This window comes from Thalia democratica, unplaced genomic scaffold (assembly GCF_965202585.1).
Source record: "Thalia democratica unplaced genomic scaffold, ktThaDemo2.hap1.1 HAP1_SCAFFOLD_1143, whole genome shotgun sequence".
In the NCBI taxonomy this organism is placed as follows: Eukaryota; Metazoa; Chordata; class Thaliacea; order Salpida; family Salpidae; genus Thalia; species Thalia democratica.
In genome coordinates, this window is record NW_028140053.1 from 11,463 (window position 1) to 32,165 (window position 20,703).

At 25.7% G+C, this 20,703-nt stretch overlaps 1 protein-coding gene across 1 annotated transcript; it reads right to left on the minus strand.

Moving 5' to 3' along the window:
- Positions 1-455: 455 nt before the first annotated feature.
- LOC145847899 (monocarboxylate transporter 2-like) lies at positions 456-13,181 on the minus strand. The gene is made up of 8 exons (XM_082953752.1): positions 13,173-13,181; positions 12,837-12,981; positions 4,358-4,519; positions 3,946-4,173; positions 1,827-2,003; positions 1,506-1,631; positions 931-1,116; positions 456-637 (listed from the first exon to the last, which is right to left on the minus strand). Exons 1-8 carry the CDS (start codon positions 13,179-13,181, stop codon positions 456-458), a joined length of 1,215 nt encoding a protein of 404 aa, XP_082809878.1.
- Between the last annotated feature and the right edge of the window lie 7,522 nt (positions 13,182-20,703).

Below are 20,703 nucleotides of genomic sequence, written 5' to 3' on the forward strand. Positions count from 1 at the left end.
ATTATTTTTTAGAATTATTTATTTTCTTAACCAACGTTACAAACTAGATATGTTTTAAAAAAGATCAAAAAATGAACACTTTAGTACAAGAACATGAAAAGTTTGGTATTCAGTTACTAAAAATGTAATACTTTAGCATATTTTGAACAAAAATTATTTAGTAGAACTTATTTAGTGTTAAGTTTAGCGAGTAAAATTTAATATTAAAGAAAAAAAAACTACTAAATCTTCAAATTAGCATATATTTACATTAGTAATAAAATGTGTATAGCTAAACAGCTAATAGCTATTTCTTAAGTTTTAGTTTAAATCTAAATAAACTAATAAAGTCATAATGTTATTATGTTGTTCATTGTGCTATGTTGACTCAGATATCAAAGCCTGAGCCACATAATAAGAACACACAAGAAGAAAAAGAGAAAAAAAAATTAAGTCACTTTTAAGAATTAAAACTGTTATACTTTTTTTTCATGCAAAGTGGTTTTGTAAAACTTATAAGAAGGTCGAGACAGCAACTTACCAACTGCTTTTCCCACGTACACGTACGTCCATACGCGGTTTCCGTACAAACTCCCGAACAATTTGTGACCTGTGACGTAAATCATCGAGTTCGCCTGACCTGACGTCATTCCGCAGCCTGCACGTTATAAATTGTAAAAAAGTAGAATGATAGTTAAAATATATACTTAAGCAATGCAAAATAAACTTTCAGTTAAAGGCATTGGACTTAAAGTATACCAATTTAAAAGAAAAACAAAATAAAAATTTAAATAAATAAAATAGAATAAATAATGCTCGTTTGACGTGATGTCACTCATATGTTATAAATATTTACGTTAAATATAATAAACGCTTGAACTAATGCATGCAACATCAAAAAAAAAAATTAAACATTAAAATTTACCATGCATAAGTATTACTTCAACTGACAAAATGCGTAGAAGTACATCCAGGTAAAGTTGTTGATTGGAATAGTTACCATCGTAACCACCCCGGAAACTGTTGTGAAAATTGCGTACACATAAGTCAGGTTTATCCGGCTACGCTCCGCAATGAAGCCTCCAAAAAGACGCCCGATGAAATCTATGACTCCGAAAACAATCATGAGGCAGTTTGCTTAGATTGTGGTCGCACTGAACGTTGTTTTCGTGTATTTGATCTGTTTTGATTTCCGTTTAGTAAGTTTTGAGTAAATAAAAAATGTTATAACTTTATTGTTTTAATTTTGAATCTCCTTCTTGGATGGATTAATTGTCAAATTCGTTTTCAACTCAATAATAGTAAAATAAAAATGTTTACTTTATGGTTGATATGGTTTACAGGAATTAATTCAATTTTTTTTGTTTAATATTTTAAATGTAACATAATTTAATAAGTAAGCTATTGTTGCAAACGATAAATTATTACAGCAAAAGTAGAAATCAGTAAACAATTTACTATGAATATATACGGAAACACGAAGGACACGCTCCATAGAGTGGTGGCAAGTATCCACAAAAAAATACCTGGATTTATCAACATTCTAGGTGTGCTCAACTTGTTCACTTTCTCTTCTTTAATTTTCACATCATTCCGCTCAATGTTGTTTGCTTCAGTTTCTAATATTATCAAGTATTTTAATGATATGGTGGCTATGAAAAACACATGCTTGTATTAAAGTATAAACGTTTCAATACCTTGAAGTTCAGTTGCCAATTTTACCTAGTAGTTTAATACTAGGATGGGATAAAATTTTCATAATTTTGTTGAAGTAAAACAACCAAAACTGTGAAAATAAAAACCAAGCACATTTGTTTAACGCCCACAAGGAAAAGAAATCAACAAACCCTGCAGCTCGACGCCGTTGGATTTTCGGTCATCCGGTTTGCTGCTGTCCGGTTCGCGGTACAAGGGAACACCGACCACCGCGGCGGAAATGACGTAGGCGCACGTAATCCTGTACGCGTTCCTCCACCCGTACGCGTCGACCAGGTAGCCGGTGAGTGGGTTCATCGCCAAGCTGCCTGCGTGAATTGCTGCTTTGAAAACAAAAGGGAAAAACGCAGAGAAAATGTTTGTAATTATTTCGTGTTTATAAAAAAGGCGTTCTGGAATCAAAAACCTAGTAATGTTGTTTTAGACTGTATTGTTAAATAGGATTGCTCAAAATGTAAATAAAAAACTTTTTTTTTAATTCACTATAACTACAAAATAAAAACTTTTTCTAAAAAACGTTTGAAATACACTAATGCATACAAAACTAGTTAGTCTTTTGATATAAGTGCATTAAAATTTCCAGCTACAAACAAAACACCAATAGACAGTCCTGTAGTTGCGAGACAAGTAGCCAATCCTTTATTTTTGTCCTTGAAATGCGATCCAATCAGAATCATTGAAGGATTGAAAAAAAATTCGCTCCGGTTCCAACCAATAAACTTAACAATAATTATTTCGATCAAAATTATTTTTAAATTAATTTTGTTTATGTATACTTTTAAGTTTGTTACCTTCTTTAAATCACCAAATGGTGATTTAGATACAAACTTCAAGCTTATTTAAAGCATATTGTTATTTTTCACATCATTATCACAAAAAAATATTCAAGGTCAAAACTTTATTACAATTATTTTATGATAATTTTATTGTGCGTTTGCAAGCGGACACTGACTTTTTAGGTGTGACTGATGAAATTAAAACAAAGTGGTTACATGTTTATGGTTACATGATCGTTCTAATTCTTTAAAAAAAAAATTAAAGTCGCGCTACTTAAAATGTTATAAATATCTGAAAAAAATAAAAAATGGTTGTAGGTCTAATTAGTAAGATTATGATTGTAAAAAGAAAAAAAAAATTCAAAAAACAGTCTCAAAACTATTTCTTTTAATATTATAGTTTATAAGTTTTTTAAGCAATATCTCAAAATATGTATTAAACTTAAAAAAGAAGGTAGGTAACAATTAGATGTACGAGCGCTTTTTTTATATGTATACTATTTTTTGAGTTGTGGCCGTTTAAACATTGCTTTAAGATTTTATATTTTCGGAATTTTACTTGTCCGAATTTAAACAGTCATGCAACCAAGGGATATACATAGTTAGATAGAACTTAATATTTGTTTTCATAACAGTGTTTTTCAAGCATTTTAGGAGTTATGTAGGCTTAATTGCGGTCATTTTTGGTTTTTCCTAGTCAAAATTTTCAAAAAATATTGCAAAGCTTACTTCAAAACTAATGCATAATAAACAATGCAGAAAAGCTTAAAGTTTACAAACACGGCTTTGTTTTTTATTTAATTAAAATATGGTAAAAAGAGTTTCTAAACAATAAAATAAATAGTTTAAATTAAAATTTTTGATTTTTTTTAATTTGAACTTGTTTTACTTAAACTTTATAACATGTTTTTCGAAAACTCAACGGTGCTTTTATGACATAGCAAAGATGTATTTACAATTTTATAACTAAAAAAAACTCTGTTGGAAATTTTACATTGTTTTCTAGTGTTAAAGCACACATAATGAAGAAGCTAAATCTAATTACAGAAAGGAATGTTCTTGTATAACAACTTTTTGTTGCTTTCACAAGAATGTTTTAAAGCCTACTTGGAATTCATTTCAATAAAGTTTTTAAAAGCCTTAAAAGAACTCTAAAACTTATAGCTTTTATCAGTTCTATTTAATTTACAATTTACATTTTACCATATCGAAGAAAAATTGTAAAAGTTTTAGATAATTAGTTGTCTAGGTTTTAAAAATAAGTTTTGACAAAAATTGTGCAACATTTTGAGAAATTCTATGAAGAAAAAAACAAAAACACTTTAAATTTCAACTTCTCTCATTTTCTAAAAATTGAAAACGAACAAAAAAAAAAGATTTTTGAAAACCGTTGATTTTATACAGCTATGTTTGAATCTTAGCTCGACTTTCTAAACACAAAAAATCAATGACTACTCAATTCTAAATTTCAAACGGCTGTGTATGCTACGATTCAGTTCATTCACAATAAAAGTTTCAAAATAATACCTGTAAGTCAGCAGAAGCAAGTATATATTGTTGACGTAAGAGCTTGATATCATGCCGATAAGCACCAATGAAAAGCCAATGATGACAGTTTTGCGAGTTCCTATCTTCTTCATCACAACAAAACTGACCGGACTGAAACAAAATGTGACTCCGAAAGTCAGAGAACCGATAAAGCCTAAATAAGTAACACTTGTGTTATGATAAAACCAAAAAATCCGAGTTTCACAAAATAAGCTTCAGAAATATACTCTGTTTAGATTTTGAAGCTAAAAATAGAATCATATAAGCTAAGCACTAACATATAAGCTGTTAGTGAAAAAAATTGAACACACTAAAGTTTATTATATTATTAATCTAACCTGTTAAAGCCTCTGAGCTTTCAAATTCGCTCCGTAAAGACTGCGTCAAGTTTCCAAAGCTTTTGATAAAACCGCCAAGTCCTATGAGGTTGAAGCAAACGGCTCCCACTACAAACCAGCCCTTGTGTTTCAACCATATTTCGCTACAGTTCATTTTTATTTCTAAATTAAAAATTAGAATAATTAAAAACAAACGAAATCAAATGGGTTATTTACTCAATATACTACGGTGTGAAGTCTTTAAAAAATATTAGCTGTGAAGCTACATTTGTCTAGTTAAGGTCTTGAATTTATTTTATGAAAGTATACTGCCTAGTTTTTGTTAGTAAAATAAACATTTATGTTTTACAAAAAAAATAAAATTTATAAAAAAAATAATTTTTTTTTAGTTGTATCATTTTCAAAAGCAGGTTAACTTTGGACAAGTAGCAACTTTTGCACACACCGTTAGTTTTGGATAAAATTTAAAAAATCGGTTTTTAAATACAGGTATGTTAAAAAAAGAAGTAAAATTTCTACTAAGACTAATCTTTTTTATGGTTAATGTAAGCAATTTATAAAAAAAAAAGTAAATCTTTTTTTTTAAGAAGATACAGATGTTCTATACGAGCTTTATAAGTTAACCATTTTCACCGCAAAACGTATTTTTAAAACTAAAATGTTTTTAAACTATATTTCGACAAATTTTGATAAAATATTTTGTGGTAAAACTGTTTTTGATTATACAAAAGTTAAAATTATTTACATAGAACTTTCTATAATATATTCTATTGTTCATCGCTTTTGAAAATATGAGAATTACGTATCTTGTTTACAAAAAAATTATTTTTATATGCTATAAAATATTTTATTTTTTTTCTAGTTTTGCTTTGTTTGTACGCTTTATATAATTATTATCACTTATGTAAAAGTGGTGAATTAATCTTTTATTAGTTATATCTGGTAATATATGAAATTTTTCTTTTCTTGTAATTATCAAAACACGCGCTTAGGTAATTAGCTTATAATATTGTAATGAATTAAATTTGTTTCTTTATACACACCTTTTACAAAATTTAGTTTATCTTTTTTTTTTGTTGATTTAATTATATTGGTAAGTACTTAGTTTACATAAATAAAGTTTGATACATTTTCTTTTATCAGTTTTATACATTTAAACAAAACTAATATATTCATACAAACTTGTGTGTTTAAGACTCTTTAATAACATAACTATTATAATGTTTTCAATCATCATTAGAATGTAGTACTTTAGAAATGTTTAGAAATTTACTGTGCGTTTAAAAACAAAAACAAAAAAAAATAAAACGTTTTAAACGCTCAATTATAAAACACACAAAAAAATATTTTAATTTAACTTAATGCTTTGAATTTAACTTGAACTAAACGTAAAAAAAAAAAACTACTGCTCTTTAAGTACAAATAACACCATCATATATGGCAATTAAAAGTTATGCTAAACATAAACTTATAGCATAACTCAAAACAAAATTCTAAAGTGTTCTCCAAACTTTAAAAAATATATATTATAAACAGATCACGTACATAACGGCTTAATTTTTATGATTTGAGCTACCACTATTCGGTTTAGACTTTAGACTAAAGGGAAATACTAAAAAGTGTCACTGACTGTTGATTAATGTCAGCAAATATATTTAAAGGTCAGTCTAATTTAGGTGCACGACTATTCAAATTTGGACAATTCAAATTCTTAAAAAAAATAATGAAACGTCCACAAACAAAAAAAGTAATGTATATTTGTCAAAAATAAAAATGAATATGTAGGCCATATTAATATTTAAAACCATTTTTTTCTTTTTGCAAAACATCAAATATTTTTTGAGATATGATATAAATAAAAGAAAAAACATAGCTGTTTTTAGTAATTTTAGAATATCTTGAAAAATATTTTAGATTTTGCAAAAAGGAAAAAAAGGGGCTTGTAAATATTGTTGTAGATACGATCTACATATGCATTTTTTATTTTTTTCAAATTTATATTACTTATTGAGGTATAGTCTCTGAAATATATTTTTAAGAATTTGAATTGTCGGAATTTGAGTTGTCAGAATTTGAATTGTCATGTAACCGTCTGATTTGCATACTTGCTAATTAATAAGAAAACTTTTTTTCATGTTATTTTAATTTTGATTATAAAAACTTTGTTTGTTGATTAAATTTTAATACGTTTGGGTAAGGTTGGTTAGAGATAAATGTATAAATGATTTAAAAAACAAACTAAAAAATAAATTGCTGGCTCAGCAAATATGCAAATCAAACTGATTTTTACGTATACTTTCCAATGATGTTAATTAGAAAATACATAAAAATTGTATCAGAAATTAATAAAACATTTTCACAAATATTTTACGAAACATTTAAAAACAATTAATTATTATTTTAAGTTTAGGTGTACATACATGAACGATGCTAACGACGAAACTGTTGCACAATAATTAGTTTTTAAAAGCAAAAGCTGTAAAAATTGTTTTTATGCGTTAAAAATATAGAAAATATTTCTATAAATATTTCTATTACTTTTAAAAAAATACCAACTTGTTTATGATACTGAATTATTATTATATTTTTATATAGTCACTGGAAACTGCATAAAGTAGGTAAGATAATTAAAGAATAGTAAAAGTTCAATCTAAATATATAAAATACTGTACAAAATTACATAAGTATAAAACAAAAATTTGTAGCTCTGGTGAAATGCTGTTATCACTTTGTTGTAAGACTATCTTATAAAATACTGTTTTTAATTGTAATTTAAATTTAAGTAGTTTTAATCATATAATTTACTTAGAACTTTTATTTATGTAATTTGGATTTTCAAAGCTTTAAAAGTTTGAAAACTAAGGATCTAGTTTATATAAAACATTTTTATATATAAATTGTTATGTTTGGTTTAATTCTGGTCTTTCTTTGTTAAAATGGTCATATAACTATATTTATATATATCTAAATAGTTTATTTATACTGAATAAGTTCCATTGCTAATATGTAAACTATTTGATTACTTACAGTAGTCAAAGTTCTTGTTCGATTTAATAGCTCATGATAAATTAAAACTAGTTTCTTTACCTACCTTTTATAAAATTATATTTGTTTCATTACTACTGATAATTACTTGGTTTAATAAAAAAAGCTGTTTTTTTTGTATATCAACTTTAACTATGAAATAAAATAATAGTATATTTAAGCTTATTTATTAGGATACTTACATTTTAAAATTTAAGACATCACTGATATACACTAATTTAGATATGTATAAATATATACCATACCTTTAAAAACAAGAAAGTAAAAACGATTGTAAAAAAAACTACCTTTTACTTATTTTTACTTAGTAGTTTAAAATCGTCTTAAACTTAACGTTAAAAGAAATGAACTATTGCTTTTTAAAATACTGTTAATAACTTTATCCTACACAATTAAAAGCCTAACACTAACTTCATTAAACTTTAAATACAGTTAAAACACTAGAATATATAACTAAATCGTTAGTGAATAAATATAAATAGCTTCAAGGCACATAAAAATGCTGTTAAGCTTAAAACTTTAAGCAAAGTTTAATATGAATTTAAAAGTTTTCTCCAAACTTTTAAACTCATATATATTAAAAACAGATCACCTATAAAACGTGTTAAACGTGTAGGATCTATAACACCAAATGTCGGTTTAAAGCTTATCTAAACGACTATATTGAAAAGCATCAAACAGCATAGACTAGTTTTACAACATATTAGAACTGTTTTAAAACAATCAAAGGTTTTCGAAACATTTTTATGAGTTTGTTTACGAAACATTTTAAAATCAGTTCATTACTCTTTATAATACAAGTTTATAGATGTACACACATGATTGATGCTTATCACAATTTTTTTTCACTTAATAAAGAGTTTTAAAATCAAATTTAAAAGCTAAAAATAAAGCTTTTTGTAGGTCTAAAAGTACAGAAGTTTTATATTTTTCAGTTTAAAGGAGATACCAACCTACATTAATTAACAAATTCTTAAAGTTATTGATGTTGTTCCAACCATACATTTAATTTATACAGTTGTAAACTGTAGAAAATAGTTGATTTAAAAGTTTAAACATAAATCACTCATTTTTTAAAACTTCGAAAGTTAATTAATTAATTTTATTTGGCACATCGTCAGAATAAGATTACTAAAAGCTGATAAGAGTATGGTATAAAACTTTTTTCATAGTTATATACAATGATTTTTAATTATTTACCTAAAAATAGTTACGTTATAAAGAGTTAAATGTAAAAACCTGTTTAAAAGTTTAGTTTAGAATTAAGTTTTGCTTCACTGATATGAAGTTATTTTTAAGGTAAAATTGTTAAAATGAAAATATTTAAAACTGTAGAAATTCAATACTAAACTTTATTCTGACGATGTGCAATACCAAACTAATCAACAAACTTTCGATTTTTTTCATTGATTGGTATGTGTTTAAACTTTTTAATAAAAACCGATACCAAAACAAAATATTTTAGAAAACAGTTAATTTATACTAAACATTTATACAACTTCAAACTAAACAAGATAATAAAAAACTAATTTACGATGCAATGTATATTTTTTTATTATTTATAAAGTTTTATTTCATTTGTTACAATAAATAAAATTTTATATTTTAAAAAAGTAATTATTTAAATTATGTGAGCAAAGTTAATTTAATATACGTTTACATATTTCATGTTTTGCATTATACCTTAAAGGTTACAGTTACAATTTATTGATAAATTAGTCGTTTTAAATTTAAAAGCTTAAATCGATTTAAATTATTCCTACTTAGAAATAAATGAAGCTGTAAAAATTTTATTAACCTTAGGCTTTTTATTAAAATGAAACCAATAGTTTTGTAAAATATTTAGTTTTTTAATGGTATGATATTAATTTAAAGCTGTTTCATTTGTTTAAAAAATCATTTAAAAAATTTTAAAATAAACTGTTAATCCATAAACTATACGTAAAAGTAATAAAGTAAACATGAGTATAGAAAAAAAACTATTATTAATGTAAAATACTATTGTTACAAAAAGATAGCGTATGACAGCGTATGTTTAAAGAATTATATTGAACAAAAACAAATTATTAAAATTAGTATTAAATTACCCTTTTTTGTACTTAGTAAACTTGCTCAAATAAAAAGCTAAGAACTATTTTTTGTTGTTACATCGTCAAGTACTACTAAAAATAAATAATAAAACATTAATTTGATATACGTTTTATTCCTAAAATCTTGACTTTTTTCTAAAACAAAGCTTTTATTTTATTTTTTTAAAAACAAAGCTTTTATTTTATTTTAAAATGTTGGTTTTCTTTATAGAAGACAATTGCACTTGACTAAAGCAAAATAAAAACCTAGTTTAATTTCCAATAATAATATCTAAAGGCAATAAGTGACACCAGAAGTTATTTATTCTTTTAGCATTTCTACACAATGCGTTGCTTTATTATATAAACACATTGTTTATCAGTTTTATAACCATAGGCATCTGAGAATTTATTAGCTATAATTTTAATATTTCAAGTTAGAAATTTAAAAGTTGTGAAAATAATCTGAAACTGTCTCTACTTTTTATTATGTCTCTACGTTTTAGTAAAAAACTAAATTTTTATTTTGTGAGTAAGTCTACCTATACAAAGATTGTATTATATATACTATTAAACTACTTGCAAGCATACATTGTTCTTCAACACTAATAACGAAGTAAAATATTTTTACAATATGTGTATATCACTATAAAATCTTTTTTTTTTATAAAAAAGTTCTCTTGTTACGAAAAATCCCGCATTTTTAAAATGCTTTATATTTAAAAAAGATTATTCAAATTCAAATTGTTTGGTTTAGAACTGTTTATAAAATGCAACATAGCAATCTTTTTTAATTTATTTTTCCTCTAGCTCACAAAAAAAGTAAAAAATAAATTTTATTCAAACTTAGAATTTTATAAGGTCATTTATTTAGTTCAAGTTTAAAAATCTTATACTTTTAATGAAAGCTATACACAAGTTTTTAAGGTTTAAATTTAGTGTAAATTTACAACATGTTCTTACTAAAATTATTTAGTACCATAAAAACAGCAAATTGTGTCAAATATAGTTTGAAAATGTAAACAATTTTTAGAAATTAATATGAACTATTTTTAAAAGTGTTTAGCTTAAAAAATGCTTCTAGCAGTATAAATAAAATAAAAATTTAAAAAGTAAAACTAAAATAATAATAAAGGTTTGAAATCACTCATGTGTTTTTACTTGATTATAACTTGCATTTTATTATCATAAAACAAGCAAAATAATACAATACAAGCGTTCTATAACCATTGATTTAATTTAAATTACATGTTTCTATTTTTTATTTAACTTAAGGGACGTAAAAGGTTACGGAAAAGATAGAGCTTCATATTCTTAACGCTTATTTTTAATGAAGCTATTAGGATGGCATTTGATGATAAAAAAGCTAAAATATAAAGTAAGAAAAAATTATTTGAATTAGAAAACAATTTACCAGTTTAGTTTTAATTTAGCAGGTAAATAAGTTAATCTAAATATCAAGAAAAATTTATAAAGAGTATTTAATTAAAGTGGAAACATATTTTTATTTTAAAGGTTTAAAGACTTTGTATATAACGAACACAAAAAGTAATTACTTTTCAAAAAAACAGCATAAAAAAAAGTTTTACCTTTAATCAAAACCACTTTAGATATGTGTTTTAATTCAATTGCGGTTTTAATGAACACTTCAGAAGTATTTACCATAAAAAAAGTCTTGTAATTTTCTTAAGATCAGCTTAAAATTTTTGTGAAGAAACTAACTGTTTAAAAAAAAACTATTTAAAGTTTCAAAAAATTTCGAGCTTTAACTTCTAACATAAAAGATTGTAAACAATAAAAGAAATCAAAGCGACCAGCAAAGCTAAATTTGCGTATGATTGGTTTTTGATTTTTTTAAAAGTCGGATGCGTGTCAACAAGATCTTGGTTTTGGGATGCGTTTTTGTTCTTGTGGGGAAACTCGACATCCGGGACTGGTTTTCTCAAGAACTCGCAAATTGGTTTCCAACCGTATGTCACAGTAAAAACACTTTTAATTAATTTTGATTTGAAAAAATTAAGGCACGCAAAATAATTAGTTAAATTTGTAAAACAGCATGCTAGTTTATAGACATTAACTAAACGATCTGACTGTTTATCAAAGAAAGCACTCTACAATTAGATTCTAAATCATAAATAAATTTTTCTTTATCAAACTAGTTAAAATGATTACAGCAAATAGTTAAAATTTTACCATTATGACATCAGCATTGTGTCTTCTGTACGAGCTTTTAAGATGATGTTCACTCGAGTTCAACTTACATGAAATGCCTCCTTCATAAGATAAACCATACATGTTCTTATCTGTTTAATTATCTTATGTAGTAGGACAAAAATATAATGAAAATTTATAAAAATATTCTTTATTTACGTATAAACAACTATTTTTTTGGTATATAACTTATAGCCGGCAATACATAAAATGCGAACAATATTATAAAGTGTTTAATTTCTTATTTTATTTTTTAAAATCCTTATATTCACAACACAAAAAACAATTATTGTTTTATAGTGTTTTTAATTATTTCTGAACGGCTTAAAGTTTAACTTATATGTTAAAAGAGTTTTGAATATGAGATACAATAGTAATAAGTTTAGTATTGAGCTAGTGCTATATACCCAGTATTTTCAATTAGATATATTTACATAATTTTAAAGTTTCATGTATATTTCAAGACATTTAAAATTTAATGTTTTCACAGTAAGCTTACTGAAACAACTCTACTAAACTTTTACTTTATACCATTAGCTTTGCTTACAGTTTTAAAGTAGTCACTAAAATCAAAAAGCTCAAAAGTATATGCATATAATCCTCGAAAGCATCAAGGCAAAACGTAAAAAAAACATATTACTTTATTACGTAAAAATAATGCACATTAATACACTTGACTTTGAGTTAAAATAAATTAAAAGAATTTTGTATAAATAAAGATGTATGTTTGTAATTTAGAGTTTCTTCTGTAGATATAGTTAAAATTTATAATACTCTAAGTAATTTTGAAAAATTTATTATATTTTACAATGTTTTTACATCTATGGTTTTCAAAAAACAAAAAAATAATATAGAAAAGACTAATAAGTTAGTATAAAAATATAGCTTAAAGCCTCCTGATAATTTATTAACTTATAGTTAATAAGCAAAACAAAGTAAGTGGACTATCATGTACAAAAATTTTAGTATTCTATCAAAGGTTTTAAATACTTCTCAAAACTATTAAAAAAAAAAGTTTAAACTCTAACTTTTATAGATTTAAAACAAAGTATACCTTATAAATACTTTAAAACTTTTAAATGATAAATTTATGTAATAAAACGAAGTTTGTGTTTAAGGTAGTTAAAATAATTTATTTTCAATCAATCACTCACGCAGCGCATTAATGAAACTTCCAACTTTCCTGAACTCAGGCGAAAATACAGTGAAGAACTGAAAATCTCTTCTCTCAATTGAGTCTAGTTGCTTCTTGAAGCTTCTGTACCAAACCTCTTCGCTGTCTCTCGTGCCCATAAGTACCTGAAACATGTTTTTACAAACTAATAATTTTGTATTTTTTACAACTAATAAGTTTTAATTAAAATTTTTTAACTCTGGTATATAAAACCATTAAAACAAAGAATTTAGCTTAAAAACCATTTGCAACTTGAAATCGACAAACTTTTAACTTTTTCTAAACTGTTTTGATACCTAAAGCTCTTTGACTGTACTTTAGCCATTTTTAATACTTAGTTTTTTAATGTCCTTACTAACAGTTTAAAAGACAACAGTTTAGTATAGGCGAGGGCAACGTAGGGCCCACGGGCCGGATCCGAACCGCAAATGAAAATGACGGGCCCGCGAGCAAAGTGACAGGCCAGCAAAGGGTCAATATCACAATTTTTTTATAAAACTTTGTATCATACTTTTACAACAAAATTGTAAGAATTTGACTTTGAAAACATGCTAAGAATTACTTTATAAATTAATGTGTTTTAATAAATACACCATTTTGTCCTAATATTTTGTGCTGTTCTAACATAGTCAATTTTTTTTTTGTCAATTTACTCCAAGCGAAGTGTTTTTAAGTACGATATTTTACATACGTACCTTTGTCAACTACAATTTCAATTCTATTTATAGACATTATTTATACATCTGACATGTCTCAATCTACATCTTAAGTTGTCAGACTTGAGAAAGTTTTGTTAATTTAAAGGATTAAAAAAAGTGATCAACTGTATCCACAGAATTAGATAACGGCTGGATCCGAATTTATTTTTTTAGTTATAATCCGACCAGATCCGGATCTCGACTTAAAATTACTATCTAGTCGAATTCGGATCTAAAAAGTCATTATTCGGCTGGATCCGGTAAATCACCAAGTCGAAATGCTCCGGCCCGCAAAAGACTAAATTTTCCAGATCCGGCGCGTTGATTCGAAAACGTTGCCCACCCCTAGTTTAGTATGTAGATATATGAGTTATTATAAACAGGCTTTCCAAACAAAATTAAAAGAAAAAAGTCAATAAATTTCAAACAAAGCCAAATTTTCATCTGCTGCTATTGGTTTGATTATCGAAGTTTTAAAAGTTAAAAACAAAAATAACAGCAAATAGGAAAAAAGCTATAATGACATTTTATTAATTTGTTTCGTTTTGACTATGTTTAAATAAAGTGTTTGTTATAACAGGTCTAACTACGTCTTATTAGATTTAAATTTTCCTAAATATTTTTGAAGGAAATTTATAATTTAGAAGAATTAAGGAAAAGGACTGAAGAACAGCCAAAAACTTTAAGTATTTAGTAAATGTATAAAAAATTTAAATGTATTAGTTTTAAAGTGATTATGGTTTTTTAATACAATATAATTTATTTAGACAATAAAACTAAGAATTTAAAACTATCAAAAACATATAGTCTAAAAGTATTTATAATAGAATAATGTAATAAAAATTACTTTTCATTATCGTAACAGTGTTTCTAAAAGAGCACAAAAAGTATCAATAATTTAAAACTTTTTTATTTATTTGTTTTTCTGCAAACTACAAGAAATATTTTAGTTCTACGATTTCAGAGAGTAATGATAAGTAAAATTTAAATTTTCCATTACTTAAAAAATTAACAACTTTAGCATCGGGAAAAGCCTCGAGTATCTCCTTTCAGTAGAAGCAAGCCGGGGAGTCTGTGACGGCATCAACATTTTCAAACATCCTCCTAAACTCCTCCACTGCGTTACATTTCCCCTCCATCACGTCCATACATCCCTGTGTTGGAATACCAGTCCATTTATTCATGGTTAATTGTTGGGATTTAAAATATCATTTAACGACTAAAGTCATTTCATTCATGTATCCTAACATTTAGGTAGGTTGTACCTGGTAGTTTTCGGTGTAGCTGTCCGGCAAATCCTGGCACGAGTATCCCAGCGTTTTCAAAACTTCGGAAATTGTGGTAGTTCCGTATTTGGGAAATCTCGCGTAAATTACTTTCATTTCAGTTGTTTTTTTTTTGACAAGTGCTTATAAAAATTATTTTATTGATTATAACAGAGTTTAAGTGAAAAAATTTAGTATAATTTACAATAAACGCTCTCAAAACTCACTAAGTATTTTCACAATAAAAAAACATAGAATTTAGTTTGTTACTACTTTTTATTGAAACAAGTATATATAAATGTATTTGTTAATTTAGTTTAATACGAGCAGTTTGAGAATTGGTTTTTGAAAATGATTTTTTTTTAATATTTAAAAAAAAGTGCGCATTACAGTTCTAACATGATAAAAATAAAGGTTAATAACAATTTATTGTTCTGATATTATAATTTTTTTTTTTTTTAATACTTAAAACTGTCATTCAAAACCTTAAAAAATTCATTGACTTTTCTTCGATAACATTTGTAGTTTGTTAAACATTCATTTAGAATAAAAAATAAATATAATTACTCGTTTATTTCATTTTTTTAACAAAAAAAAAGCGTTTCTTATTATTAAATTACAGATTTTTATTTAATAAGTGTAAGAGATTTATCATAGTTAAATTTAGTCGCAAATTATAATTTTTCTAATTCTGAGTGTAACTCTTGCACTTAGTAAATTAAAAAAAAGAAAAATTTCAAGCAAGTTGTAAAGTCATTAATACTGTAAATGGTAAAAAACATTAACACTTATAAACACACTATCATTCATTGTTCAGTCTGTTTAGTCATTATTATTTTAAATTTGTGAAAAGAAACGTATATACTTTTAACTCAACTGCTTGGCACACTTTTGTTTAAGCAATATTAAATTAAAAATTATAAAAACTATTAAAAAACACTAAAACATTAAGCAAATTTTAGTTTTAAGTTGCTTAAATTAACTATTTTCATTTCATTAAACATCAAATGATTGAAATTTTTAATTAGTTTAAAGATAAAACTACTAAACTAATTGAAAAAGTTTATAAAAATTATTACCGAATAAGTTACAAAGTTTAAATACTAGTCAAATTGATTGTTATCGAAACTACTTAACAAAGAAAAAAGCTATGTCATAACATCACCTTGCAAGACTAATTAAAACGAACATATAACTTTTTTTTACGTCGATCTTTTAAATACCCATGTTATTGTTAAAACTAAAAGTTTTGTTTATCTAGAAAGCTTATACTAACTAATTAGCAATACCAAGTTATTCGTTAGAAAAGCAATAAACTTTACTAATTATTTCAGCTAATTTAACACTACAAGTTCAATGTTGTACGTAATGTGACTCATGTGCAAATTACACGTAATATCGTTGTCAGCAAGTTTTACGCGAATTACAACTAGTTAGTGCTCATAAAAGTTATAAATTTGAGTTCAAGGTAATTTTGATAGTTATAAAAATCAAACTTATTATTTTATATTATATTGCAAATAAAAGTCTTAAAAAAAAATTAATAACCAAAATTGTTTACATCGTCAGACTAATTTTTAAGACATGGGTAGCTCTTAATTGAGTTGACTCAATCTGTACTAGAGCACTTATGTTTAACATAAAACTATAAAATTTGTTTAAACACCTTTTTAACAAGAAACTTACTATAAGGTTTTATCTTCTTCAAAATAATTTTAAATATATGCTTTATAGTGTGGTTAACGATAAAAAAATGTTATATCTGATTTTGATTTAATGTAATTAGATTTTTTTTTGTATGTTGTACAACTAATTTTCAGGATCCTAATTAAATAATTAGTATCTACGATAGGCTTTTTGTAGGAATTATTTCCCGAACAGGGCTTTTTTATATTTAATGCCGTTAACGATCAGCCTTTTATACAAAAATTGGCTCGTTATCTAGAAAAAGCAGCAGATTCTTTAGTAACAGTACCTAAAAAAAAATTCAGTTTGTGGTAAGTTGTGAAAACTAAATGCTTGAAGAAAAAGTGTTTCTTAACCCGTTAATTTAACCAACAATTTTTTTATTAGTTCATAAACACTTAAGTTTAAAGTATTTTTGGTCTATTAGATTTTATAAATTACCAGAGCATATAAAATGCCACTTATAATACAATTACCTCAAAGTATAAGTCTTTAAACACAAGTACTTAGAAAAAAGACTACTTTTATTAAGTCTGACAATTTTTGTTTAACTTTATGAACTTTGTATTAGTTGATTTTTGTACTTTACATATTTGATCTTGTTCTTTTTTAAATGTGCTAAATTTTGTAATATTTCTTAAAAATTTGTTTTTTGTATATATAAAAAAATCCTTGAACTTGCTCTAGAAAATTATAATAATCGCGGAAACATTAGAAAGCAGTTTATCTAAAACAAGAACACTTTTTTTTCATAATTTACAGTTGAATACTAAGGTGTCGGTTTGAAAAGTAAACCTTTATGAAACTTTATTAAAATGGACATTCTAGACACAACTGATACATAGTTAGTTTTCAAAAATATATAACAAAAACTAGAATATTCGACACCAAAGGCAACGAATTAAAAGTTCTATACGAAAACACACTGTATTTTTTTTTTCACAATGTACCTGAACAGTCGGTTAGTGATGTTAAGTAAGTTTAGATTGAAAACTAATATTTTTATTTAAGGATTTTTTTTCATAACAAGCTGTTAAATAAACCGTTATTAATACAAAAAACTAGTACTTTATGAAATATTTACGAATTGAAAAAAATTCTAGGTAAATATAAAAAGTTGATAGCTTTCGAAGCATAAAGTCTTTGATTCTATTGTAATAACATTACTAGGTCGTATAAACTTACCAACTTTTCACGTTGAATACAGTAATGTATTATATTGTCACGATTATGTTTGTTACATCACTTGAAGTTCAACTTGGCAAAATTAGTCATGATAAACGTGCAAAAACATGCCTGATACAGTTGTATGTAACAGTTAGACTTATTATTGCATTAATATTTTCAATACAGTTTGTTGAATTTGAAAGTAAACTGTTTTTATTTATTTAAGCAATTAGACGCTTTAGAAACAACTAAAGATTACATGAAAATCATCGAAAACAACCGTAGATTTAGACGAAATTTGGCATTTTTATCTAAAAGAAGTATAAAGAGTTTTTTGTGTTTAGTTAGACAGTTTTCGTATTAAAACATTTTACAAAGTACGTAACTTATTTTAAACTTTCTTATAATTTCTTGTCCTGTTATAAAATTAGAGTCCGGCAGGGAACGGATTTATTTTAAAACTAGCATCCGGAACTAATGTAAAAGGAAAATATTTCCGTAATACCTTGTTAATTTTCAAAACTCCCCTAGTACGCTTAAATCCGTTTTTTTAAACTCCGCTTTAAACGCATACAATAAACAATATGATTTTTTTTAAACAAATAACTTTTAATTATTTTTATATTTTTTAACACATTAGTTCACCATAACTTTCACATATTTAACAATCTTTAATCTTAGTTAGTCACTACATACAATTTGTAATGCATTATAACGTGATAAAAATTTTTAATGAACTACGGAAAAACAGAATCAGTCTATAGTGTTTTAATACGCCATTATAGAGCAGATTGAGATGATAAAAACGCTTTAAAGAGCTTCAGTGCTTAAAAATAGGTTTGAAAATTTTGCAAGTACTTGGCTTGGCACTCTCTGTGTAAATTCCAGACATACTCGTTGGCAGGCTCACGGTAAACCTGGCCCTTTTACTTCTCGCTTTTTGTCTGCTGTTCTGTAGAGAAGCAGCTTGAATTATTGTCGTACTGTTTACACGCTGAAAAGTGTGTAAAGATTAATCTAAAGCCTAGTCTTTTTACCCGGCCTCTTAGTGTTTAGTTAAATATAAAAGATATATTTTTATCAAAAAACAGCACTAACTATTACATACTATTTCTATTGTAAACTAGTTAAGAATGAACTCCACAAGACATTGTTTGATATAGATGGCAAAAAGCATCTCAACTATGTTGATGATGGCCTAAATAAATACTGGTTGAAAAATAGTACAAATGTATGCCTACTTATAACATTTTTTTATGCTTCTTTGTACAAGCTAATTTATTCTTTCTTAAAATTTTTTTAAAACAATGTTCATACATTTTCGTCATTTGATAGCAAAATTTTAAAAGTTTAACATTTATTCGAACTCTTTCTTGTGGAAATATTAGTCGAGGCGGAAAATTTTTGAAAATACTACTTGAACTACTGTTAATCTGAATTCTGTAAAAATTACTTTCAGGCTAATAAGCTGTTGTAAATAACAATGGTGAACTTATAAACTGCGACGATTTAATAAAAAATAGCTATATGACAATTGCAAAAAAATATGTATCTTTGTTTGAACTGTTTGTAAATGACAATTATACTACAGTAGTTTCTAATATGTTTTATCCACATTACATAAATTATTTAAGTAGTGGAATGTTTTATTTATTTTAAGACACTTTCTATGAGAATAAAAAAAGTATCACAGTAAATAAGCAGTTTGTAAATATTACTAGCCTATATTTTATTAGGTGGTCATAAAGCTTTTTAAAACTCATTAGCTGTACTAACTTCTTTTTAGGTTATGAAAACTTTTGAAAAACTAAATACGTGACTCCTTAAATAGATTATAATTCTCTAGTTTTTTATAATCTTTTCTTAAATAGATTTTTTCTGTTTAATGCTTTTTTATTTAGGTCAGTACAGAGTTGTCACAGACAAGTTAAAATAATTTTAAACCTTAACTATTTTAAATTTAATCCGAAGTTTACTATTGTTTTCAGTAAATTAATTTACTTACTTTTTAAATTCCACTCCAAAATACTTTAAAAGTATAGTTTAAAGCCAAATAAAGATACATTTATTTATTTTTTCTTCTAGCAGATATTTTTGAAAGTTTTACGAGTTAAATACTCTTACTACAAAAATGTTTTTCATAAGCAAAATTTTTCTTAGATTTAAAAATTAAAAACTGCATACTTTAAGTTATTACTTTACTTACAAATGCTTAAACAGTTAAAAACTTATATTCTTTAACCTTACAATCATTTCATCAGAAGATAAACACTTAAATTTTCATAAGTTCTAAAAATGAAACTGGTTCGAACATTAACAAAAGCTTCTGTAAAAAGTACTGTAAGGCTTATATGGTAATAACCCTTTTTAAAAAGTTTCACATGGTTGCCACAGATCAAGCTGAGAATTTTTTTTTGACTTTTTAACAAAATTTTCCTGACTTTTCTAAATCAAACTATTAATTTAAACTTATTCTAAAATACATAATCTAACCCTTGAAACTATACAAAGCTTTTAATCTAATTTTAATACAGGTTGAAACAACAGTTTTTTTTTGCTGAATTCAATCATCAAACTTTCATAACATCACTTGAACCAGATGTGTATAATTGATGTATTTGCAATAAACAGCTCTATCAGCAAAATACTTATATTATTACCTTATAAACACAGCTTGTCCATTATTATTCCAGCAAGATGTTTTAGAAGTGTGGCCCAAGGCCAAAATTATCATTTATGATAATTTTGTTCGGCCCATCTGACAAGACTGTGTTATTGCACTGTCAGGAAACATTTTTGTTGAGTTCCGCAAGTTTGTTACACGAGCTGGCTGAGTAATTGTGCTTAATGCCCATAAAATTTCAGTGGTTGTGGTTTGTGACTTATTTACCAAACCTGTCGATGGGCTTACACCACTGCTCTCACAACTTGCTACTCTGCCGCTGTCTCACCACTTACCCCACTGGAGCTTGATCCATCATTATAGAAAAATTATTGGATTCGGTGAACTCCTTGCCTTTTATTTCTATGT